This window comes from Mesoplodon bidens (assembly GCF_964165515.1).
Source record: "Mesoplodon bidens genome assembly, chromosome: 15".
In the NCBI taxonomy this organism is placed as follows: domain Eukaryota; kingdom Metazoa; phylum Chordata; class Mammalia; order Artiodactyla; family Ziphiidae; genus Mesoplodon; species Mesoplodon bidens.
Window position 1 is genome coordinate 64,532,363 of NC_138171.1, and position 26,091 is coordinate 64,558,453.

Genomic DNA, 26,091 nt, shown 5'->3' on the forward strand with positions numbered 1-26,091 from the left:
GCAACATGGACCATCCACCTGCCCTCTAAGGTCAAAGCAGGTACAGAGATGAGGATGAGTGGCTGGGCCCTGGTCAATGTGAGCATGGGGGCAGAGGGACAAGTCTGAGTCCTTCCCCTGACCCTGGGCCTGGAGCCCAGCCAAGGTGACAGGCATGGGACTCGAGATTGGGAGTCTCCCACCCTGTGCCCCGTGGAAGCCCTACTGTGGAGGGTGGGAAACCAGTGACCCTGCAGGCATTCGGGTGACATTGGCTGCTGGGACTCAGTGCTTCTAGCCGGGCACTTCAGGCCTGTGTGAGGTTCCTCCTTGTGTGGGACTGAGCAGAGACCCAGCTGGTGCTGGCACAGACTTGTCTGTCCTTTAAGTTCAGGTCCCTTTCTATAAGTGTGGTCGCCTCCTGTGGATGTGCACACCTGTGGGTCTGGGATTGGGGCGCATCTGTTCCCACAGGGCTGTCTTTGGCCTTGGCCATGGGCAGTTCACTCTCTCAGGGCAGCGTGCTCCATAGCCAAGAGCACTGCCCGAAACATAGCCCCTGTGTTGCGTGTCTACTGCAGGCGGCCAGCAGCACGATAGGTCTCTTGGCAGGTGCCTGCCTCCTACCTGGGAGGTGGGCTGTCACGTTGCTGGACCATCTTCATGACTGCTGGCCAGGCTGGTGGGTGAGGGCCCCATGGAGCCGGCAGTCGGGTCAAGAGATGGGACAGTTACCTGCTTGGGAAGGTAGCCAGGGTCTTGGGGGTCAAGGTTGCCCTGGCTTGGGGGTGCCAGTTCCACTTCAAGCTTGCCCCAGCTTATGAAAACAAGTCAGGGAGGACTTGGGATGAATCAGCAGAGGATCAAGGCCTCTCTTTCAGCTCCACGGGGGCTGGGGAATGGCCAGCAGAAGCTGCACTGTCCCCCCGTGGGCTGGAAGCAGACCCCTCAGCAACCTTTCCGAGGACTCCCACCCACTCCTAGTCCAGCGGGCACCTGGGCCAGGTGACCAGATGCTGCCCCAGGTGTGGAGGCTTCCCTCTGCCCAGCCAAACTCCATCACTTCCCACCACGTGGCACTGAGACATGTGGAGTGTATGTCTTTCTGGTGGCCATCTGTTGCTGCAAAGGGCATGTGGACACACAGCAGCTCTACACAGTAAAATATAAAATCAGGTTTATTGCAGGAAATGTATAGGCAGAGGGACAGTGGGGGGGGTGTCTGAGCTGTCACTGTCCCATGGCTGGACGGCGGGCTGCATGGCCAGCTTGGTGGGAGGGAGCCTGCACCGTGTGCTCCCCCTGCAATTCAAGGAGCCCGCTGGGCAGGATGCGGCCCTGTTAGCAAGCAGCAGCCTCTGGAGTTCGTGGGGAACATGGGCTCACTGCTCCCTGCAGGCTGGCTCCCTGCCGTGCCATCAGACAGGAGAAGGGGTTGCACCCGCTGTCACCGGGGTCTGCCTCTCCTCCTGCATCAGGCGAACGTGGGCGACCCCGGTGGAGTTTGCCCAGCGCTGGCTTCCTGCAGCCGTCAGGCTGGCTTCCAGGGCCTGAACAACACCTGCCCTGGGGATCGTGGACACTGGGTTTAATTTAAGTTGGAAAACAGCAAAGGGAACTCCAACAGAGGGTGTAGCAAGGCCTCTGGTTTCGGCCTGCTCTGTTAATGGGACAGCCACACCCTGGCAGCAGATGGCCAAGGAGCACGAAGGCCCACCTGGCACCTGCCCGGAAAACACCTGGGGCCGCTGGAACCGCACGGGGCAGCTCAGCCTGAAGAAGCAGGAACTTCCCCAAACGTGCCCCACCTTCGTCCTGAAGTGGCCTCCATGATGATTTTCCACGTTGTGGAGCCAAAGCAGGACCACACCCAACAGGAAAGCCCTTGGCAAAGCCGTGGGCTCTGAAAACAGATGGGTATTTGCACCAAGGCAGGGGCAGGTGTCTTTGTGAATGATGCTTCCTTCCTCAGAGCTTTTGGTGGCTGTGGCCCTCCCCACAGGGAGGGCCTCCCCACACGTGGTCACTCCACGTCACACACAGCTGCGGACCAGCAGCTCCTGGGGCTCTTCTTTGTTGGCAGGGAGGCACCATCGAAGCGTTCCTCCTGGGAGGCCTCTTGAGGAAATGTGAAGGCCGTAGATGCTTTGGAAGAGTGAAAGAGGTTTTGTCGAGCAAAATCTAACCGGGTGGGAAATGCCGGGGTTCTGTGTGGACCTGGAGCATCCTTGACACAGGCGACACATGAGGTTCCTCTGCTGAGTCCGGGAGGAGGCTGGCCTCATTGGGACTCACTGTCCAGATGTGTATCTTCCACCTTCCTGATGACAAAGAAACACACATTCATGATATCCATGAAATCCAAACGTGGTGGAAAGAGATAATCAAGAAAGTTAAGGATTCCTGTAATCCCTTTCCCCTAGAGATCACCATCAACCAGATCATTTTTACACACACTCATATACATGCATCACAGCAGTTCCTTTAAAACGTGAGATTGGGAATTCCCTGGTGGTCCAGTGGTTAGGACTCCGAGCTTTCACTGCCAAGGGCGCGGGCTCAATCCCTGGTGGAGGAAATAAGATCCTACAGGCCGTGCGGTGTGGCCAAAATAAATAAATAAATAAATAAATTCATACCCTTTAGCTACACCCCCCAACATTCCTCACCCTAGGCAACCACTAATTTAATTTCTTTTTAAAAAAATATATTTATTTATTTATTTATTTATTTATGTTTGGCTGCATCGGGTCTTAGTTGAGGCACGAGGGATCTTTCATTGTGGAGTGTGGGATCTTTCGTTGAGGGGTGTGGGCTCTTCGTTGTAGTGCGTGGGCTTCTCTCTAGTTGTGGCACGTAGACCCCAGAGTGCGTGGGCTCTGCAGTTGCAGAGCGCGGGCTTAGCTGCGCCTCTGCATGTGGGATCTTAGTTCCCTGACAAGGGATCAATCCTGCGTCCCCTGCATTGGAAGGTGGATTAGTAACCACTGGACCACCAGGGATGTCCCTAATCTACTTTTTATCTGCATAGATTTGCCTATTCTGGACATTTCATAGAAATGGAATCATACAAGTTGTGGTCTTTTGTGTCTGGCTTCTTTCACTTATCATCACGTTTTTGAGGTTCATCCATGTTATAGTGTGTGTCAGTTCTTCATTCCTTTTTATGGCCAAATAATATTTAATTGTATGAATGAACCAGGATTTATTTATTCATTCAACCATTAATAGATATTTTGGGTTTTCACTTTTTGGCTATTATGTTTAATGTTGATATTAACATTGGTGTACAGTTTTTTATGGACACATGTTTTCAATTCTCTTGGGTGTACAACTAGAAGTGGAATTACTGGGTGAACAAACACTCTATGTTTAACTTTTTTTTTTTTTTTTGGCTGCATCACGCAGCATGCAGTTTCCCCGACCAGGGAATGAACCCTCACCTCCTGCACTGGAAGTGCGGAGTCCCAACCACTGGACCGTCATGGAAATCCCTATGTTTAACATTTTGAGGAACTGCCAGACTGTTTTCCAAAGTAGCTGTGCCATTTTACATTGCCACCAAGAGAGTATGAAGGTTCCAATTTCTCCACATCCTTGTAAAGACTTGTTATTGTCTGTCTTTTTGATTTAGCCGTCTTAGTGGGTGTGAAGAGCTAGCTCATTGTAGTTTTTTGGTTTTTCTTTTTTTTGGCTGCGTTGGGTCTTCATTGCCGTGCACGGGCTTTCTCTAGTTGCAGCGAGTGGGGGCTACTCTTCGTTGCGGTGCATGGGCTTCTCATTGCGGTGGTTTCTCTTGTTGCGGAGCATGGGCTTTAGGTGCGTGGGCTTCAGTAGTTGTGGCGCACAGGGTTAGTTGCTCCGAGGCATGTGGGATCCTCCCAGACCAGGGCTCGAATCTGTGTCCCCTGCATTGGCAGGTGGATTCTTAACCACTGCACCACCAGGGAAGCCCCTCATTGTAGTTTTTTTTTTTTTTTTTTTTTTTCTTTTTGCGGTATGCGGGCCTCTCACTCTTGTGGCCTCTCCCGTTGCGGAGCACAGGCTCCGGATGCGCAGGCCCAGCGGCCATGGCTCACGGGCCCAGCCGCTCCGCGGCATATGGGATCCTCCCAGACCGGGGCACGAACCCGTATCCCCTGCATCGGCAGGCGGACTCTCAACCACTGCGCCACCAGGGAGGCCCATCCCTCATTGTAGTTTTGATTTGCATTTCCTAAGGCTAATGACGTTGAACATCTTTAATTGTGCTTACTGGCCATTAGTATATATTGAACTTCATAAAAGAAATAAAATCTTTGAAATAAAAACTGTCTATTCACATCGTTTGCCCATGTGTTAATTGGATTATTTGTCTTTTTATTGTTGCGGTTTGCAAGGTCTTAGTTCCCCGACCTGGGATTGAACCGGGCCCTGGCAGTGAAAACTCTGAGTCCTAACTGCTGGACTCCCAGGGAATTCCCTAAGAATTCTTTATATATTCTGGATACAAGTCCTCTAACAGATATGATTTGCAAATATTTTCTCTCATTCCGTGGATTGTCTTTTCACTTTCTTGATGATATTATTTGAAGCACTAAAGTTTTTTTTTTTAATTTTTTAATTTTTGGCTGCATTGGGTCCTCGTTGTTGCGCGCCGGCTTTCTCTAGTTGTGGCAAGTGGGGGCCTCTCTTCATTATGGTGCACAGGCTTGTCCTTGCAGTGGTTTCTCTGGTTGCGGAGCACGGGCTCTAGGAGCATGGGCTTCAGTAGTTGTGGCACGCGGGCTTCAGTAGTTGTGGCTCGCAGGCTCTAGAGAGCAGGCTCAGTAGTTGTGGCGCACGGGCTTAGTTGTTCCGTGGCATGTGGGATCTTCCTGGACCAGGGCTCGAACCCATGTCCCCTACATTAGCAGGCAGATTCTTAACCACTGCGCCACCAGGGAAGTCCTGAAGCACTAAAGTTTTTAACTTTGATGAAATCCAATTTATCTATTCTTTGGTTGTTGTGACATGTGGAAGTGTTGTCTACCAGGGAAGCTTGCCTGAGACTAGGGATCCAGGGTTTTTACTGGGCGTCAGTCCTGTAGGCAGAGGGTACCTGGGTGAAGAACTACAGTCACTGAAATTCCAAAATCTCAAAGAAAAGCAAGTGCTCAGAAAAAAATCGCTTTTTTCGTACAAACAGGTAAGAGTGAGCAATTGTTATCACTTAGGGACAGTATCAGGGTCAAGTCCTGGAAGCATTCTTGACCTGGACCCTGGAAGCTAAGGGTCAGCCTTGCAAGCAGGTTGTTCTAAGGACAGAAGTTGCAGGCCTGCTGTGTTAAATCTGTTCTGTACACAAGCTGTATGATACTGATTTACAGCTGGGAAAGCAATCTTGCATTCCTGGCATAAGTCCCATTTGGTCATGGTGTATGATCCTTTTTTATGTTGCTGGATTCAGTTTGCTGGCATTTTGTTGAGAATTTTTGCTTCTATGTTCCTAAGAGATATTGCTCTATAGTTTTCTTTAAATTAATTAACTAATTAATTAATTTATATATTTTGGCTGTGCCAGGTCTCAGTTGAGGCACATGGGCTCTTCATTGTGGCATGCATACAGGATCTAGTTCCCCAACCAGGGATCGAACCCAGGGCGCCTGCACTAGGAGCAAGGGGTCTTACCCACTGGACTACCAGGGGAGTCCCTAGTTTCCTTTTCTTGTGATGTCTTTGCTTGGTTTTGATAACAGGGTATTGCCGGCCTTACAGGATGAGTTGGGAATTGTTCCCTCTTCTTCTATTTTTGGGAAGAGTATCTGAAGGATCTTCTTTAAATATATGGTAGAACTTGGAACTTCCCTGTTGGTCCAGTGGTTAAGACTCCATGCCTCCAATGCAGGGGGCCCGGCTTCGATCTCTGGTCAGGGAACTAGATCCCACATGCTGCGTGGCCAAAAATAAAAAAGAATATATATATATATATTATATATATATAATATATATAATATATATATAATGTATATAAGTATTTAAATATATATTTATATATCTATAAATATATATATATATATATTATATCTATATAACATATATATATGGTAGAACTCATCAATTAAGTCATCTAGGCTTAAGTGGGAATCTTAGTTCCCTGACCAGGGATCGAACTTGTGCACCCTGCAGCGGAGGCACAGAGTCTTAACTTGTGGGGAGTTTTAAAATGACTAATTCAATCTCTGTACTTGGTTTAACTCTACTCAGATTTTCTATTTCTTCGTGAATCAGGTTTGGTAGCTTTCTAGGAATTTTTTCATTTCATCTAAGTTATCTAATTTGTTGGCATGCCATTGTTCACAGTATTTCCCTATAATTGGTTTTTCTGGTCTAGCTAAAGGTTTGTCAATTTTGTTGATCCTTTTAAAGAAACAACTTTTGGTTTTGTTAGTTTTCTCTATTTTCTTTTTTTAACATTAAAAAATATATCTATTTATTTATTTATTTATTGTATTCTTGCCTGCGTTGGGTCTTAGTTGCGGCACACAGGATCTTTGTTGTAGCACGTGGGACCTTTTGTTGCTGCGCACAGGCTCTCCGTTGCGGCGCACGGGCAACTCTCTACTTGTGGTGCGCAGGCTCCAGAGTGCATGGGCTCTGTAGTTTGCGGCATGTGGGCTGACTAGTTGAGGTGCGTGGGTTCAGTAGTTGTGGCACACGGGCTTAGTTGCCCCGCGGCATGTGGGATCTTAGTTCCCCGACCAGGTATCGAACCCGTGTCCCCTGCATTAGAAGGCGGATTCTTTACCACGGGACAAACAGGGAAGTCCCTACTTTTCTATTCTCTATTCCATTAGTTTATTTCTTTTTTTTTTTTTTTTTTTTTTTTTGTGGTACGCGGGCCTCTCACTGTTATGGCCTCTCCCGTTGCGGAACACAGGCTCCGGACGCGCAGGCCCAGCGGCCATGGCTCACAGGCCCAGCCGCTCCGCAGCATGTGGGATCTTCCCAGACCTGGGCACGAACCCGCGTCCCCTGCATCGGCAGGCGGACTCTCAACCACTGCGCCACCAGGGAAGCCCAGTTTCTATTTTAATAGCTATTATTTCCTTCCTTCTGCTTGCTTTAGGTTTACATTGTTCTTCTTTTTCTAGCATTCTTTTTCTAACATGTAAGTTTGAGTTATTGACTTGAGATCTTTATTTTTTTATTATTTTTAAAAATTTATTTATTTTATTTATTTATTTTTGGCTGCGTTGGGTCTTCGTTGCTGCGTGCAGGCTTCCTCTAGTTGCAGCGAGTGGGGGCTACTCTCCTTGCGGTGCATGGGCTTCTCATTGCAGTGGCTTCTCTTGGTGCAGAGCACGGGCTCTAGGAGCGCGGTCTTCAGTAGTTGTGGCTCGCGGGCTCTAGAGAACAGGCTCAGTAGTTGTGGTGCACAGGCTTAGTTGCTCTGCGGCTTGTGGGATCTTCCTGGACTAGGGCTCAAACCCGTGTCCCCTGCATTGGCAGGCAGATTCATAACCACTGTGCCACCAGGGAAGCCCAAGATCTTTATTTTTAATTTTTATTAAAAAAAAATTTTTTTTGGCTGCGCTACACAGCATGTGGGATCTTAGTTCCCTGACCAGGATTGAATCTGTGCCCCCTGCAATGGAAGCGCAGAGTCTTAACCACTGGACCACCAGGGAAGCCCCTCAAAGTATTTTCTAAACTCCCTTGTAATTTCTTTGAGTCACTGGTAATATTTACGAGTATGCTGTTTAACTTTCATGTATTTGTGAGTTTCCCAAATTTTTTTTGTTATTTACTTCTAATTTCTTTCCACTGTGGTCAGACAACATACTTTGTATAATTTCAATCCTTTAAAATTTGTGGGGTCTGGGGACTTCCCTGGTGGTCCAGCAGTTAAGACTCTGCGCTCCCAATGCAGGGGGCCTGGGTTTGGTACACGGTCAGGGAACTAGATCCTGCATGCTGCGACAAAGATCCCCCATGCCGCAACTAAAGACCCAGTGCAGCCAAATAAATAAATAAATAATTTAAAATAAATAAATAAATTTGTGGGGTCTGGTTTTATGGCCTAGATATGATCTATCCTGGGGACTGTCCCACATGTGCTTGAGAAGGACGTGAATTCTGCTTTAGGTGGTGGTCTCCTTCTTGCTCTGCATTCTCCCTTGGATCCCTTGAATCACTTGTTTTGGGGGGAGATAGCTGTCATGTTTGAGGGCACTCAAGCAGCCCTAAGGAAATGTCTACATGGTGAGGAACTGAGTCCTCCAGCCCACAGCCATGTGAGTGAATAGGCCATTTGGAAGCACTTCCTCCAGCCCCACTCAAGCTTTCAGATGGGTGTACCCCCACTGACATCTTTCCTTCAACCCCAGAACCACCCCACCCAACCACTCCTGAAATCTTGACCCACAGACACTGTGACAGACAGTAAATATTTATTGTTCTTAGTCACTACGTTTTGTGTAATTTGTGATTATGGTAATACAGTTACCCATAGCTCTGTTGGCTTTCAGGAGCACAAGTCTCGAAGCACAGTTGAACTTCAGGCAGAAGTTTTGTCTTTTCTGAGGAAAAAACATTGAAAACATGGATTAATAATTCTTTTCTTGTTGAAGCTGCCATAGGCAAAGGCACACCTCCTGGAACGATGACCTCAAGGCCTTGAGGGTGAAAACCAGGTGGAATGACTCTGATTGGGGGAGTCATTAGGGGAATTCTGGTTTTCTGATGCCCAAAACTACCTAAGCCTGGTAAAATAAGCTGCTGGAGATCCTGAGTCAGTCTTCACCTCGTCACCAAAAAGACTGGGAGGCAACAGTCTCAAAGATGGCATGCCCTTCACCCCGACAAAGGCAAACCACAGCGCCTCCTTCTTGGTTAAGCTGAACAGTGGCTTTCTCGTGGAAAAAAAAAATTTTTTTTAACAGAAATCAAGTTTCTTTTGTTTGTTTGATACAACTTGGATTCATTCCCGTATTTTATAAGATGTGGCCTTTAATATTTCCATGAATTAATATGAGACACATAATGCTTTCTAAAGACTGGTTTTACTACAAAAATGGTACAGATGAACCAGTTTGCAGGGCAGAAATAGAGACACAGATGTAGAGAACGTATGGACACCCAGCGGGGGCAGTGGCGGGGGTGTGTGTGGTGGTGTGATGAATTGGGAGATAGGGATTGACATATACACACTAATATGTACAAAATAGATAACTAATAAGAACCTGCTGTACAAAAAATAAATAAAATTAAATTTAAAAAAAAAGACTGGTTTTACATTCTGTTTATCTGAAGGGAACCCACTTTCAGTCTGATACAGTTATTTGCAAAACTACGTGTGTGTGTGCACGCACGGGAGCACTCATGCTTGCGTGCGCACACACATTAGTATATTCTTCTAGGGCGGTCTATATTTTTTCATCAGATTTTCAAAAGATACTACCATCCATAAAAAGTTAAGACCTCTTAGTATAAAAGAGAGGAGAAAAATGGCAGTTAGAAGGGGAGTTGGTTTTAAGGATGGGACCAATTTAGGTGTGTTTCTAGGTTCAGGAGAAGGAGTCAGTAGAGACGAGGGGTAGAAGACTGGAAAGGCAGGAAGGCCAGGGAAAAAGGTCCCCAGACAGTGCCTGTCCCCTGAGGTGTCTGAACCTCGGGCTGGCAGAGACCAAGATACCCACAGCTCTCTTGCCCCCACTCCTGTCTGTACCTGGGTCCTCCTGCTGGGCTGTGCTGGGGAGCCGCTCCCGCTGCCTCAGGGCCTCCAGGCCCGCCAGGTCAGGCAGGTGGCAGTGGCTGCGCATGATGGTCACCCGCTGGCCCTGGGTGATGGCCCGGCTGCGGCAGCCCATGCGGGCCTGGTCCCGGCACATCCAGTACACCTTCTCCCCGGCCGCCTTCTCCTTCCTGTAGAGGAAGGACTCGTACACCAGGAACCTGCCCCCGAGAGAGGTCCTCAGGAACTCCAGGGGCTGGAGGGTTTCTGGAAGGAACATGACATGTGAGTGGGGTGCCTGGGCCAGGCCTTGGAAGCAGGGGACAGAGCCTGGGTGCCAGGGACAGAGACTGCTTCCTTTGTCCCACCAGCCAGCTCCAGCCAGGAAACTGCAGACCCCCCAACCCCCGCAGGTCCCACTTTGGTCCCTGCCCTCCAGCCCAGACTGTGCTGCAGGGCCCTGGGGACTGAAGCTCAGGCCACCATGGCCCTGATGCCCTGGAGTGCCGACTGGCTGACTGTCTGATGGCTGTAGTGCTATCGGAGAGGCTGGCCCTGCAGCGGCCCAAACATTGAGCTTTCCTGCAGGCCTCTCCTGACCCTGCTCGGCCTTCATGCTGGCTGGCAAGCAAGCACCCCAGAGCAGGGGCTGGGCTGAACTGCAATACTCTGAAAGGGCCACGGTTGGTCTGGACAGTGCACTAGGGGCCTCCCGGCTCCCTGTCCACCCTCCCCTCGGCCAGCTGGCAACCAATCAAATTCTCCCTTTTGAGACTTTTAAGAATCTGAACTGAAAGCTCCTGACATGTTGGGGTTGGGGTGGCCCGAAGGCACTGGCAGGGGTGGGGAGGGAGAGGGGAGACAGAGGGTCCCCCAGGTCCAGGAGCACTGCCCCACAAATGGGTGCCGAGCATTTCTGGCAGCTGCCAGTAATGCCACTGCAGCCCCTGGCCCCGTTTTCTCCAGCGGTCTGAGTGGGTTTCTCCCACTGACAGCCCATCCCAGATGAGGACCAGTGCCATTAGTGCAGAGTCCAGATGTGGCCCCTGCCCTAGGGAGCCCACAGCCCAGGAGGACAGACACCACTGGACATGGGCCACAGGAGGAATGTCCCAGCAGGCAGCCTCCAGCGTGTTCTGAGCTGTCCCCAGGGGCTGCTGGGCCAGCAGCCCCTGCCCGTCCCCCTCTCACCCACACCTGAGCCTTCCCTCTGGGTCGGGTTGGGGAGCTGTTCCCGCTGCCTCAGGGCCTCCAGGCCCCCCAGGTCGGGCGGGTGGCAGTGTCTGCGCATCACCATGACCCGCTGGCCCTGGGTGATGGCTCGGCTGCGGCAGCCCATGCGGGCCTGGTCCCGGCATGTCCAGTACACCTTCTCCCCGGCCGCCTTCTCCCGCCTGTAGAGGAAGGACTCGTACACCAGGAAGCTGCCCCCCAGAGGGGTCCTCAGGAACTCAGGGCCTCCTGGGGAGAAATGGGAGAGGGGGTCGGGGGAGGGAGAGCCTGGAGCCAGGCCTGGAGCCGAGGAACGAGGGGGGCCGGGACCCCCTTCTCAAGAGCCTAGAGCAGCATGGCTCCTGGCATGAGACCCACAGACCCCACCCCACGCTGCATCTACCTCCTCACAGCCCAGGACACAGGCCCCCCCATCCCCCAGACTCAGCCTAGCCTGAGCTCCCAGGGCTCCTTTCCCAAGCCTGGGAGAGAAGGGAGGCAGGAGACTGGTGAGGTGGAGGTCGCTGAAGGCAGAGCCCGTCTCCCCCACCTCGCGGCGCCTGCAGGAAGGTGGTGTCTTATCCGAGGTGCTGGCAATGGGATGGCACAAGGGCCTCTCTTCCCTGCTAAGTTGGAGGAATTAGTGGACAGGCCCTACGGGGGATAAGCAACTGGGAGCAAAATGGGAGTTGTGTGCAGCCCCTTGTGCGTGGTGGGCAGTGGGGCTGTAGAAGGGTCCACTGCCCCAGGGAGCCAGGCTGGGTGGGCTTTGACCTGAGGGCAGGAGGGGAGGCAGGGTGCAGCCTGGGCCACTGTCCTGACGTGTTGAGAGGGGGGACCCGGAAGGTGGCCATGCCCTTCTGCTCCGAGGACTCCCTTCCCACCGCCCAGGCACCAGGACCACACAGGAGGCGTGGAGGGGGACTCGGGGGTCCGTCAGCACAGCAGCGGGGACGGCAGCCGTAGTGGGGGGTTGGTGAGAACGCCCTGGAGAAGGGGGGGCCGGGGTGGGGGGTGAGTGGCCGGAGAGGAGGTATATGATGTGGGGCATGTTTCTGCTCCCCCGCACCCGATGGAAATGTCCACTGAGGGATGAAAAAGGCACAGGGCATGAGGCCAGAAATTCAGAGAGGAGAGGAGACAGCAGAGATGCTGACCCAGGTTAGACGCTGGGCAGAGGGGGTCACCTGGTCACAGACCTGGCAAAGCAGGAGCTCGCCAAGCCTCAGTGGGGAGACTCTCAGAACAAGCAGAGTCCAGTGGCCAAGCCTAGGGAGGCCCGAGGGCCCTCCGAAGTAGGGGTCCAGGGCAGGCCCCAAACAGGGGGACTGAGGAGGGCTGTCTGCGTGAAGAGCAATGAGACAGGTGCCCGCCCTGGGGGAGGAAGAGTCTGGGGTGTGGGGGAGGAGGAGGGAGTCTGCACTGACATGAAACTCCCTGTTTCCCTGCCCAAGTCCCTGGAGCCGGCACCCAGGCTGAAACCGCTGCAGGAGGTTGGTCCTAGGGCTTTGAGGCCTGGGGTCTCGAGGGTCGCCTGGTTGGCACCCACATACAGAGCGTGTGGGTCTCTCCTTAAACCTGGCTAAGGACCACTGGCCACGTGGGTCAAAGGTTCTCACACCATCTTACATGATGAAAAAGTCAAGACTCTTACACCAAGTATCACAAATGAGACCATGCAAAGCAATTTAAAGTGTATACAAGAATCATTCCCCCTTTAGTTTTGCTGCTTTATACAACTGTGTGATCGACAGAAAATTGAATGGCATGTACCTGGCTGGAAAATTTCACCAGTTGACAAAAAAAAAAAAGAGAGAGAAGCTTCACCCTGAACGGCAGAGACTAAAGAAACTCATAGAGAAAAGGTACTTGGAGAAAACAAGGCCACTGCCAGAGGCTGGACGGCAGGGCTGCTGCACTCCTCAGAGGATGGAATGCAAAGGAGTTCAAATACAAGAGTGAAAGTTAAAAATTAAATAGAAGGACTGGAAAGCAAAATCAAGGAAATGTCAGAAAAATGGGGACTGAAAAGTCATTGAACACGAGGAAATTTTCATGAGTAAAGGACACGGTTTCCAGCCTGAAAAGGCCCCAAGTGCCCCCAGCAGAGCCATGTACCACAGGGATGGAGACACGACCCTATACCTTCAAGCAAAGACCCCCTGCATGCACCTCGGAAAGATGCAGTCATTCGAGCACAAACACAAGACAACCATGGAAAAGGAGCCACAAACAGCCACACCTCCACTGCAGTGTGTTCCCACTCAGCCGTGGACAGATTTATAGAACAAAAGTGCAACAGTGGGGCTTCCCTGGTGGCGCAGTGGTTAAGAATCCGCCTGCCAATGCAGGCGACAAGGTTCGAGCCCTGGTCCGGGAAGATCACACATGCTGCGGAGCAACTAAGCCCACGAGCCACAACTACTGAGCCTGTGCTCTAGAGCTGTGAGCCACAACTACTGAGCCCACGTTCCACAACTACTGAAGCCCGTGTGCCTAGAGCCCGTGCTCCACGACAAGAGAAGCCACCACAATGAGAAGCCTGTGCACCGCCACGAAGAGTAGCCCCCGCTCGCCATAACTAGAGAAAGCCTGCACACAGCAACAAAGACCCAAAGCAGCCAAAAATAAATAAATAAATAAATAAATAAATTTTTTTAAAAAAGTGCAACAGCTGCCTCGAGAGGAGGGGGCAGTGGGTAACTGCTGGGTCCTTGCCGTCTCTGGTCGGAAGTCAACAGGAGATAAAAAACCAGTTGACAGCAATGGAAGGAAGCACGCTTTAGGGAAGAGGGCAGCAGATGCCCTAAGGAACAACGGAAAGGGGACTTCTCTGGTGGTCCAGTCGTTAAGACTCCGAGCTTCCACTGCAGGGGGCGCAGGTTCAATCCCTGGTCAGGGAACTAAGGTCCTGCATGCCGTTCTGCACAGCCAAAAAATTAAAAAAGGAAGGAAGGAAGAAAGAAAACAAAAAAAGGAACAATGGCTGAGTGGTTATTCGGGGTGGGAGTTGGGGGTAAGGACGGGGCGAGGCCAGATCATCCCTAGGTACATAAAAATTATAAGGAAATGGGATAAAAAGAGAGTCAGAAAAAAAAAATCAGAGATCTCGAGTTTGAGAGAATTTTAGGGCCAAAAAGGCTCTAAAGGCGACTCAGATGACTCAGAAAAGTATGGGACTGGGAACCCCCGAGGGAGAGCAGGGAGCAGAGAAGGCTGGGCCAAGGCTGCTCTTAGCAAGATGAGCCGGAATATGCACATTATTGTGGCCACGAGAGTCAAACATAAGCACTGTGGGGCCGACAAAGGTGGGAGGAGGGGGGCTGTGACCCTCGTCATAGAGCCCAGAGGGACGATGGTAGATGCTCAGGCAGAACAGCTGGAGGAGAACAGAAGCCAATGACAGGAACGGGTCACCTTCAGCCCTTAAGCCACGTCTGTAGGACGTGCTTGTTACTGGGCACGGTGTCAGCCACCCACACTGGAAAAATGAGAAACCAGCTTGTGCAATTAGCTTTCTCTATGAATCCTATACATTCTTAAGAAAAAAGAAAGGATGAGAAGGAGGAAAGGGAGCCTGGGTTGATCAAGTGCTGCAGAGATTCTGGGCTGGTCTGAGCAGGAGAGTGAGGCCCACTGCCCAAGAGAAAGGGTGACCCCCCAAGTCACCTAATCGACTTGGGGATAAGGTGAGGTGGACCAGGAGGGGGTGTGGGGGTAGGGAGAGGAGACAAGAGGGAGCTGTAACCTTCCAGAGGGTCCCCAGTAAGGACCGGGAGGATGCTTGCTGGAGGTCAAGAGGGAACAGGGTGGGCAGTCTGGGTCTTCTGACTGTCCCCCGAGGCCGCTCCCTGGTCTGGCCTACCAGAGCTCCCTCGCTGGGCCGTGCCAGGGCGTTTCTCTCGCTGCCGCAGGGCCTCCAAGCCCCCCAGGTCGGGCGGGTGGCAGTGGCCTCGCATCACTGTCACCCGCTTGCCTTGGGTGATGGCTCGGCTGCGGCAGCCCATGCGGGCCTGGTCCCGGCACGTCCAGTACACCTTCTCCCCGGCCGCCTTCTCCCGCCTGTAGAGGAAGGACTCATACACCAGGAAGCTGCCCCCCAGAGGGGTCCTCAGGAACTCAGGGCCTCCTGGGGAGAAATGGGAGAGGGGGTCAGGGGAGGGAGGTTGGAAGCTGGGGTGTGAGCCGGAGCAGGGCCTGGGGCTGGGCCAGGCCTGGCGTCGCCCCCCTCCCACCTCCTGGGACCTCGGGGAGCAAGATTGGAGTGCGGGCAGAGCACCAGGCCAGCGGGTGTGGACTCACCCAGGTCCTTGTCCTGGTCCTCCTCGCCTTGCGGCTGGGCCAGGAGGTCCTGATCTTTGGCCTTTGACCGCTTTCTGGGCCGGGGCCTGGTGAGAGTCAGGGGGCCCGGCCCCCTGCGGTAGAACAGGCTGTCCACGCCTTGGAGCAGCTTGTCCGCTTGGCCCCCGGGGCCACCCGGCCTGGCCCGCAGCAACTCCATGGCCTTCTCCTGCTGCCGCCGGGCCTCCAGGCCCTCCACGTCAGGCGGGTGGCAGTGGCCACGCATGACAGTCACCCGCTGGCCCTGTGTGATGGCCCGGCTGCGGCAGCCGTGCAGCGCATGGTCCCGGCACGTCCAGTACACCTTGTCCCCCACAGCCTTCTCCCGCTTGTAGAGGAAGGACTCGTGCACCAGGAAGCTGCCCCCGTAGCAGGTCCTCAGGAACTCCAGGGGCGGGGGCCCTCCTGGAGGAGGAAGTGGGGAGGGGGCTGGGCAGGTGCAGGCTGGCAGAGCTCTGCTCCTTTAGTTGACTGTGCAGGGCAGGGCCCTGGGTGCATCCCCACTGATCGCCCACCCAGCGCCCCAAGGAGGCCGTGCGGCTCCTCTCCTGGTGGCCAGTGAGGAGGCCACGGCTCTGGGTGGTCAAGCACCACGTCCCAGGTCATACACTGGGGAGGGCCAAGCTGCCTCTGATGCCACACCCTGCCTGCTCAGTCACTCCCGGACATACTTTTTCTTAGGGTTTGTTTGAAAATTGTATCTAATTTTCGAATAACACATGCACACGCCATAAAATGAAATGGAACTAAAAGATACACAGTGAAAGACAAGTCCTTCTCGCCCAGCCCCTAGCACCCAGCACAGCAGCCGCCTTAAATCCCTAAATCCTTCAATCCTTTCCAGGTCTGGAGGCACCCAGCCTATGGGACCAAGCCCCACCTCCCAGTTACTGGTAATAAAAACTGCCGCAAAGAACAAAACAAAACCCAACAAACAAAGAATAAGAACCTCTGCAAAGACTCCATCTACCAGTTACTCAGTGACAACACATGCTGGACCAAGGCTGGCACTTCAGCGCCAGATCCCCTAACGGTGAGGCTATCACACATCTTAGGAGCGACCTCCTGACCTGCAGAGCTTCAGCAAGGCTGCCCAGCTACATGAGGCGGGGCTGGATCTTGAACCTGGGGCACAAAGCTCAAGCTTCCCACCAGGCCGATCTTCCCAAACTTCAAAGGTTACCAGAATCACGTGGGGTACATAAACCTGAGGTTTTTGCATCAGGAAGCTCCAGAAGGACCTGGGCCGCCTGGTTCACGAGCACTAGTTCTACCCCTTGGGCTTAATGATTACTTGGGCGCATTTATATTTTAAAAATCGTTTTGACTTTGAGCACATTAAGAAGCCACGTGGGACCCACATTTATCTTTGGGCAGAGGAAAGGGCTGTAGTTCCCACCTGCCTGAGAGTAGAGCCGGGGTGGGGGGGAACTCACCGGTCCCCAGCGTCGGGCGTTTCTTGGGAGGCAAGCTCAGCAGCGACAGGGCTCGGAGCCCCTCATCCTCCTCGGGGGCTGGCTTGCTCAGCACTGGCCCCGGGGCCGGTTCCGGCTCCTCGGGGCACAGCCACGGGCCCACCCCCTCCAGGGGCTCCTCCACTCGGCCGCTGGGGCCCTGGGGCTCCCCCAAGCCTTCGGGCAGGGCTGGGCTGGGCAGCTTCTGTCTCTGGCGCCGGGCATCCAGGCCCTCCTCATCGGGCGGGTGGCAGTGGCCCCGCATCACTGTGGCCCTTAGGCCACGGGTGATGGCCCGGCCCCGGCAGCCCAGCTCGGTGTGCTCGCGGCACTTCCAGTATACCTTGTCCCCCACAGCCTTCTCCTGCTTGTATAGGAAGGACTCCAGCACCAGCAGGCGGCCCCCAAATGGGGTCCTCAGGAACTCCAGGGGCTGGGGGGCTGCTGAAGGCAAGGGGAGGGCCAGGTCAGCTGACACAGAGCAAGGCTTGAGACAGGGGCACAGATGGGAACACAGGGATTGGGGTGCCCTTGGATGACGTCCTGCGATCATCACACCAGCCTGGGTCAAGGTCCAGGAGGCCCTGCTCAGAGCAGGGAAGAGATGGCTAAGGTCACCTCAATGGAAAGGGGGGTATGCGAAGCCCAAGTCTGAGCATGCAGGGCCACAAAAGTGGCCAGACAGGGGCAGCTGGCCCGGAACTCACCTGTGTCTGGCTTGCTGTGTTTCAGTTCCTGGGCCTGGGGGCTTGGTTGGACTGCCCCCTGCTGTTCCTCTACTGGCAGGATCTGGGGGGTCCCAGCCAGGGTGTCAGGACCAGACATCTCCAAGGACAGGACACAGTGCACTGCTTTGGGCTGGGAGTCCACTCCATCCCCATTCTCAGTGGAGGCCGTCAGTAGGACCAGTTCGGAGAACTCTGTGGGCTTCATGGGGGCTGCAGGGATGACATCTGTGCCCGGCTCAGGGGACTCAGGGGAGGGCTCCTGGCCGGCCTTCACGCTCTCGCCCTCCTGCTCACTGGGCTCGGGCAGGGGCATTCTGGGACTGATGGCCTGGCCCCCAGGCCACGCTCAGGTCCCAGTAGATGGATTTCTCCTCCACCTCCCTGGAAGGAACCCAGCAGTTCAAGGGCTCCGTCCTAAGGCAGGAGGCAAAATCCCATCAGTGGAGATGCCCTTGGACCTGAGTTCAGGAAGAATCTGGGCTGGAGGTTGGGGCAGATGGGGCTGCCTTGGTGCCCCCGGGGAAGGACCTGAATGGAGCCAGAGAACCCTGGGCTGGTGCTTCTGCTCTCTTGGTAGCCTTGGGTCCGTCACCTCCCCCAGCCAAACCTCACTTTCCCATCTACAAAATGGGCCCAAAACAGGGCTCTCAAGGGGCTACTGGGGTGACCAAGGTGCTGACAGCTGTGAGTTACTAGGAATCCAGGCCCACAGGTGCTGAGCACGGGGTGAAGTGCTTCCACAGGTTTTCCATTTAACCTTCAGCCCCCATGTTATGAAAGTTGATTTTCTCATTGACCCAGGTTACAGATGAGGACACTGAGGCATGAAGCCATGAAGGCAGAGCTGGGAGTCCAGTCGAGGTGGGTCCAGAGCCCGCCCGCACAGCACCTGGGGTACCTCGTCCAGGATAACAGGAACCGGTCTTCCTGAGCACCAGGTGTTGGGGAAAAGCACTTTGGGGACATGAGTTCAGGTCACCAACCCTCCCAGAATGCCTGGTGCCCTTCACCCTGACACTGTGTCACTGGGAGCATGGGCTGGGCCCCTGCTGGCACTCTGCAGACCCCAAAGGAGGAGCCTGGACCTGGGAGGAGGGACTCTCTGGATTCACAACTAGATCCATCCCCCATCCCAGGCGAGAGGCCCCGCGGCACCCAGTGCTAGGGGACGCCAGGGCCCCACGAGGGCAGCGACCTTGTGTCTGAGCTGGTGCTGGCTCTGCCTCAGCTGAGTGGGGACAGGGCTGTGGAGGTGTCCAGAGAATCCGTGGTCACTGAGGGCTCCTTGGCTTCTGGTCTGGAGAAGCAGAAAGGATGGATGACAGGCAGGGCTGGCCTGGAGACTGGGGCCCTGGGGCATCAGTGTGGGGGCATAAGTGTCCGTTTTGTCTTCCTGGGGGACTGGGTGGTGGGTGCATGTCAGGGTCTTTCCCATCTATCAGTACTAGCCCAGAAACAGGATGCAGCCTCCCAGCACGTTTCAGCTTCCCCACCTGTGAGCTGTCATCCCCATCCTAAGCTCTACGGTTCTAATACCCGGGTCCCCCATTCCTGCTCCGACATTTCCTGGTCTGGGGCCCACATTCAGCTCCCCAAGGCCTGTCAGCCCAAGCGCGGGGCTCCTGGGTCCCCGTAGAGACGGAGCCAAGGCCGACGGTGCAGGGGGCGCCGTGTCCCCTATAACTTCTTCCAAACTCCCTGCACTGCACGCCTGCACGCCCAGCGCCGGGCAGCAGCAAAGCCCTGTCCTGAGGGGCGAGACTCAAGGAAATCCAGATAACAGGTAACGGGACACAGGACTGGGAGTCCCCGGCCAGGTCTGTCCTCCAGCGTCATGCTCCTCCGGCCCCCGGACAAGCCAACCCCTGCTCCTCCTGTGCAGTCCTCCCGGCCCTGCCCATCCCGCCCCACAGGGCGATGTAGCAGTACTGGGGACTTGGGGGCACATGGGGACCGGCCGCAGCAAGACAGGGCCGGCGCCTCCGCGGGCAGAGCCGCTCGGGCGGGAAAGGGTTACGCGGAAGCCCCGCCCCCTCTCTGCCCCCGCCCCCGCTCACTGATTGGTCTCGGCCCACGTCCCTCCGCCGGCAGCCCGCCTCCGGGGCTTGCGCGCTCCGGGTTGCCGGGCGAATGAACTTGGTCTCCACCCGGCGTCCTCTCTTCAACGAGGCGAGAGGGCGAATAGAAACTGGCCCGCCCTTCCACAGGCCTTTCAGACAACTCAGGCCCCCAAAACGTTGCGGTCACTGTCCACCCAGCATGCATGTTCCTACAGGACCATGCGGTTGGTCCCCGCCGTGCAGAGGGACAGGAGTTGAGGCTGCAGGGACCCCGACACACCAATGGCCTCAGTCTCAGGCGATCAGACGCTGAAGCCCGGCCTCCTTCAGGCCACTGGGGGTTGGCATGACAGAGAACCCCCACATTCCCGTGAAACTGTACCCAGAGTCACGTGTACCCCGAGTCAGTGTAATTCTCTCAACTAAAATCTCTGTACCTCAAAGGATATGGAACAAGTTCCAGCGCAACAAAAGACCTTGAACTGTGACTGACTACGGACTGTGTAAAGGCTTGGCTCCTTGCCAGTGGGCTTGAATTTAGATTCAATTGACGGTTCCCATTCTCAACCATTAAAGGGCCTTAAAGTGTAGACTGTTTAATGACCACAGATCCTCCCATAAAGTATGCAAGCCCCTTTGCCATGTGGTCTTGAATCTGGCCTGGTCTCCAGCCCACATTGGTCACTTGCTGTAGCCAATAGACTGTGGCAGAAGCTCGCTGTGGGGGTTTGAACGCCCTCACCCTCATGGACAGGGGCCCTGAGACTGCCAGAGAAGGAAGCTGTATGAAGGGCCACATGCAAGGGATGGAGGCACTGCCAGGCGTGGAGGGAGGCCATTTCCAGTGTCCAGTCCAGCAGACCCTCTAGCTGTGTGTAGCCACAAGAAGGAGCCTGGGGAAACAAGCCCAGGCACCCCATGGAACCCTGATCAATAATAAACTACTGTTATTTTAAGCCAGTAAGATCAGGGCTCATTTGTTATGCAGCAGTAACTGATATTCTTGACAAGTGACTGAACCTAGTCGGTTTTGGCTTTTTGACAGATGAAATAATACTAATGGTTGTGAAATATCCAATATCAAAGTGCTTTTGAACTCCTGAACTCTAGGGGCCATGCTACACAAATTTTAAATCCCTCAGATGATCACATTTAAAGGGCTGGTAACCCAGTGAAAGGAATAAAAATATTAAGTATAAAGGATAGCAAATGAGAGTTACTTATTTAAAAAGTCTGTAACATGAAATAAGCCAGACATAAAAGGACAAATGCTGTATGATTCCACGTATATGTTGTACCTAGAGTAGTCAAATTCATAGAAACAGAAAGTCAAATGGTAGTTGCCAGGGGCTGGGGGGAGGGGAAATGGGGAGTTAGTGTTTAATGGGGAGCGTTTCAGTTTGGGAAGATGAAAGAGTTCTGGAGATGGGTGGTGGTGATGGTTGCACAACAGTGCAAATGTATTTAATGCCACTGAACTGTACACTTAAAAATGATTAAAGTGGGAGGTGGGATGAATTGGGGGATTGGGATTAACATATATACACTATTGATACTATGTATAAAATAGATAACTAATGAGCACCTACTGTATAGCTCAGGGAACTCTACTCAGTGCTCTGTGGTGACCTAAATGGAAAGGAAATCCAAAGAAGAGGGGATATATGTATGCATATAGCTGATTCAATTTGCTGTACAGTAGAAACTAACACAATATTGTAAAGCAACTATACTCCAAAAAAATTTTTTAAATGATCAAAGTAGTACATTTTTGTTGCAAAAAAACAAAAACAAAACAAAAAACCCAACTATAACAAACCATACATAGTAATGCTCCACCTACCATACTGGTGAATGAGGTTCTCCATACAATGCAGATTTCTGATTAACTAAAGTTATCCCTCCATGATTCTGAATTTTACAGTTTCTCTCTGTTTCACAATTTATCCACTGAGGATGGATGCTGCCTAAACTCTAATGACTCATCATCACTGCCTGGATAAAGACAGTGTACAATTTTTATCCTGATTTGGAAAATGAAGTGACCCGTCCAGTTCCATTGGCACTCCACCCCCCGGGGGCCCTTTCTCCATCATTCATATCCTGCTCTCTCTGGTCTCCAAACCTCTCTGCCTCCTCTGGGTCTTTGCATTTAGAGTTCTCAGGTCCTAATCTTCTTAGGTCTCCTATATCCTAAAACAAAACCTCACAAGACCCTCTCCTTCCCTCAACAGTTAGACTTTGCAGGAACAGTCCATACCCCTTCCTTCTCACCCAGGCCGCCTGGCAGCTTCCCCACAACTCTGCAGACACCACTCTCCTGTTGGGCCACGGTGCAGGATCAGCACCTGCTGGGTCAATCCATAATCCATGTTTCCCTCTGAAATACCTGCTCTGGCCTGTATGTGGTCTATCCATGCAGTGGAATTTATTCAGCCATAAAAATGAATGAAGTTCTTTTTTTTTTTTTTTGTGGCACGCGGGCCTCTCACTGCTGTGGCCTCTCCCGTCGCGGAGCACAGGCCTCGGACATGCAGGCTCAGCGGCGATGGCTCACGGGCCCAGCCACTCCGTGGCACGTGGGATCCTCCCAGACCGGGGCGCGAACCCGTGTCCCCTGCATCAGCAGGCGGACTCCCAACCACTGCGCCACCAGGGAAGCCCATGAATGAAGTTCTGATACATGTTACCATGTGGATGAACCTGGAAGACAGTATGGCTCGGTGAAAGGTGCCAGACACTAAAGTCAGCATGTCATATAATTCCATTTATGTGAGATGTCCAGTAGAGGTAAATCCATAGGGACAGAAAGTAGATTAGTGGTTGTCAGGGCCTGGAGGCGGGGAGGGAGAGATTAGGCAATGATACTAAGGCATGTGGGGTTTCTTCTTGGGGTAATGAAAATGTTATAAAATTGGCTGTGAACACAATAAAACATTGAATTATACACTTTAGTTGGGGGAATTGTATGCTATGTGAATCACATCTTAATAAGGTTGTTTAAAAAAAACCTTATAGGGAATCCCCCGGTGGTCCAGTGGTTAAGACTTGGTGCTTTCACTGCCAGGGCCCGGGCTCAATCCCTGATCAGGGAACTAAGATCTCAAACAAACAAACAAACAAAAAATCCTTATAGGTATGACTCATGTCCCCAGGGTCACTTGGATAAAAAACAGTTTTCACCATCAGAAACAGGCTTCTCACTCCTGGGCCTGGTTTCCTCACCAAAGCAGAGGGGTGGCATGGACTATATACTGAGATATTTTGTAAGTTGCTAAGATCATATTGTAAAAACTACATAGAAAACATTTTAAAATGTTGAGAACTGACACTCATAAATCACCCACGAGCCTGCCACTCAAATGCACAGCTGTTTCCATTCTTGTATTAGTGCCTTTAATATACACGTAATTTTCTGTTGCACACACATGTGTTCAACATGTTTGCTATTTTTTTCCTCTTTAGAGTGGGAAGCCCGCACCTGCAGACCAGATGGAGCCCTTGAGAAGGACCAAAAAGCATTACCTAACGCAGGCCCCTAACACAAATCTAAATCCTCAGTAATACCAAAAGATGACCACAAGATGGCAATGTTTCTCCTTGAAATGCACGTATAGCATCCTTGGTGGAATTAGATGTATCACAACGTTTAAAAACTAGAATTTGGGAGTTTTTCCATATCAGACAAATAATTCAGGAAGACTTCTGAAAACGTTTGTATTTACAAAATATATTACGTAGAAAGCAAAATCCAGTTAACATATCGGCAAAGACTATGTTTTCTAAGCTAAAGTTTAAAAAAAAAAAAAAAGACCAAAATATTCCTTGGACCATGACACTGCCTCTAGACCTCAATCCACTTCATTTCTTCTGTCTCATCTCAAGTCTCAAGTCTGGTCACATTTGTTATTTATTGACTAATTTTATTGTATGTATTTGTGACTTTAAAAAAACCTTAGGGCTTCCCTGGTGGCGCAGTGGTTGGGAGTCCGCCTGCCGATGCAGGGGATATGAGTTCGTGCCCAGGTCTGGGAGGATCCCACATGCTGCGGAGCGGCTGGGCCCGAGAGCCATGGCCGCTGAGCCTGCGCGTCTGGAGCCTATGCTCCGCAATGGAAGAGGCCCGCGTACCGCAGGGAAAAAAAAAAAAAGCCTTAAATAACTGGGAGGAAATATCTCAAAATGTTAAAACTAGTAAGGAAATAAATTTATTTTTTCCCTTAAATTTCTCTTGTTTCCTCAAAATTGTTTACAATGTGCATGAATTCTTAACAGTGGGAAAATAGTAAACACTTTAAAGATAAGCTGCATCTCCTTGCTTGGTAATTTTTTTCTTTAACTCCATAACTCTCAGGAAAAGTAGGGATTCCATTCCTATGCAAGATGTGTCATACAGGAAAATAAAGAGTAATATAGACAGGGGACTTCCCTGGTGGTCCAGTGGTTAAGACTCCACACTTCCAATGCAGGGGGGCATGGGTTTGATCCCTCATTAGGGAACTCAGATCCCACATGCTGCATAGTGCAGCCAAAAAATAAAATAAAATAATAAAATAAAATCCAGGGCTTCCCTGGTGGCGCAGTGGTTGGGGGTCCGCCTGCCGATGCAGGGGACACGGGTTCGTGCCCCGGTTCGGGAAGATCCCACGTGCCGCGGAGCGGCTGGGCCCGTGAGCCATGGCTGCTGAGCCTGCGCGTCCAGAGCCTGTGCTCCGCAACGGGAGAGGCCGCAACAGTGAGAGGCCCGCGTACCACAAAAAGTAAAATAAAATAAAATAAAATAAAATAAAATCCAAAGAAATTTAAAAAAATAAAAAAGAGTAATATAGACGATGGGACAGAAAAACAAGTGAAAATCAAGTACCTTGCAGTCTGTGTTATGGGCCTTGCATGGCCTCAAAGACATATTTCCCCCAAGATATTTATTAACCACAAAGGGAAAGATAATGACTTGACAGGGGAGAAATCTCGCATACACAGCCTTAAGTGCCCAAGGTCAACTTCACCAGTAATAAAACACATCAACACCATGACCTCCTTGATAAGATGAACCAAGGAGGACACAGCATCACCTCTGTGATATTCCTGCCCAGAACGCACACCCCCATGTGGCACCCCCAAGCCACATGGCGGGACGTTCTACAAAACAACTGACCAGGACACTTCGAAAGTGTCGAGGTCATCTTGGACAAGGAAAGGCTGAGGGCCTGTCACAGACTGGAGGAGACTAAGGAGACACAAGGACAAAATGCAACATGGGATTTCGGAACAGAAAAAGGACATTAAGGGAAAAGCTGGTGAAATTTGCATACGGTCAATAGTTTAGGTTAATGGTTTTGTACCAACGTGGATTTCCCAGATTTGCTCACTGCACAATGTTAGGTAAGATGCTGACACTCAGGGAGACTGAGTGATGAGTATAGGAAAATTCTTTGTACTTTTTTTTGCAATTTTTTAAAAAGTCTAAAATTAACTCAAAATAAAAGGATTTTGAAAACCCAAGTTTCAAACTTGCAGACACAATGGAAGTTGACAGAGAAAATAAATGACCCATAGGCCTCCTGGGTGGAAGGGTGGGGGAGGAGAGGAGGGGACACAAAAGGGATACTCTCTGACCCAGAGCCATGTGGTTGGTCCTCAAGCTGGCACCTGAGCCAGGAACAAAAATCCTATAACGTCACGTGTACCTCAAGTATGGGGACCCAACAATCTCCCTTCATCATCATCCCCGCTCTGCTTCTGGGGAAACTGAGGCTCAGGCCTGAAGCGAGTGGCCCAGGACCACACGGATAGTGAGAGTCAGGCCTTCAGAGCTGCCTTGATCAGCCCTACAAACCAGCTATGTTATGGCTTAGCACTGTGGCTTCCAGCTGATCTGGCCAACCGGAGGCACCATGGGAGACTGGAGGGTGTCCCCAAAGCAACCTGCCTGGGGTGGCTGCTCCAGCTCTGCTAGGTCCCGCCTGCCACCCTGGCTGCTCTGCCGGGCCTCGCTGTGGGGGCGGCATCCCGCCACTGCTAATCCCTGGGCCACTCACCATTTCCCATGTGGCTTCTCAGCTCTTCCACCACCAGGGAGAGCAATGAAATTCCCAGTGAAACCTTACGGTAGTTTCTGTTTTCCCAGATTGTTTCCGATCACACATGCTTCAAGAGTCCAAAGGACTGTGATCACACATTTCATGTTCACCAAATACCAATGAGGTGCCTGGCACTAGGTGAGGGCTTTGCATGCTTTATTCCATTTTATCTCCCAAATACTCTCATCCATTAGGCCTGCTGTTGTTTCACTCACAGAGGAGGAAACTAAGGCTCACTCTTAGATTCCTGTGACCGAGAGCCAGGCCGCTAAAGGACAGAGTCAGCATTCAAAACTCCTGTGTCTGTTTTCAGGGCTTAAACTCTTAATATAAGTTAAAATGGTTCTTTTCAATTTGAGGATTCCAACCCATAGGAATCAACGCAGTCAGTTAAGACTGGTGGTTCTCAGTCACGGTGATCTGCCCACCAGGCGACATCTGGCCAGGTCAGGAGACATTTTTGGTTGTCATAACTAAGGGGTGGGGCAGGCTACTGGCATCTGGTAGGTGGGAGCCAAGGATGCTGCTCAACATCCCACAGTG

At 52.0% G+C, this 26,091-nt stretch overlaps 1 protein-coding gene across 5 annotated transcripts in view; it reads right to left on the reverse strand.

Annotated features, from left to right (window-relative positions):
• Positions 1–1,139: 1,139 nt before the first annotated feature.
• Positions 1,140–26,091, reverse strand: part of FLYWCH1 (FLYWCH-type zinc finger 1) — a 29,486-nt gene continuing 4,534 nt past the window's right edge. Inside the window, exons 3-11 of one of the 5 annotated variants that reach the window (XM_081255283.1) lie at positions 18,604–18,705; positions 17,388–17,822; positions 16,663–17,121; positions 15,188–15,631; positions 14,751–15,014; positions 10,871–11,134; positions 9,668–9,940; positions 8,447–8,519; positions 1,140–2,300 (exon numbers count right to left, since the gene is read on the reverse strand). In XM_081255283.1, coding sequence (XP_081111409.1) covers positions 2,261–2,300; positions 8,447–8,519; positions 9,668–9,940; positions 10,871–11,134; positions 14,751–15,014; positions 15,188–15,631; positions 16,663–17,121; positions 17,388–17,721 — 2,151 coding nt within the window. In that variant the 5' untranslated portion in view covers positions 17,722–17,822; positions 18,604–18,705 and the 3' untranslated portion in view covers positions 1,140–2,260. Of the gene's footprint in view, positions 2,301–8,446; positions 8,520–9,667; positions 9,941–10,864; positions 11,135–14,750; positions 15,015–15,187; positions 15,632–16,662; positions 17,125–17,387; positions 17,823–18,603; positions 18,706–26,091 lie in introns of all 5 variants that reach the window. The other 4 variants (XM_081255281.1, XM_081255282.1, XM_081255279.1 and 1 more) reach the window with 4 other exon arrangements.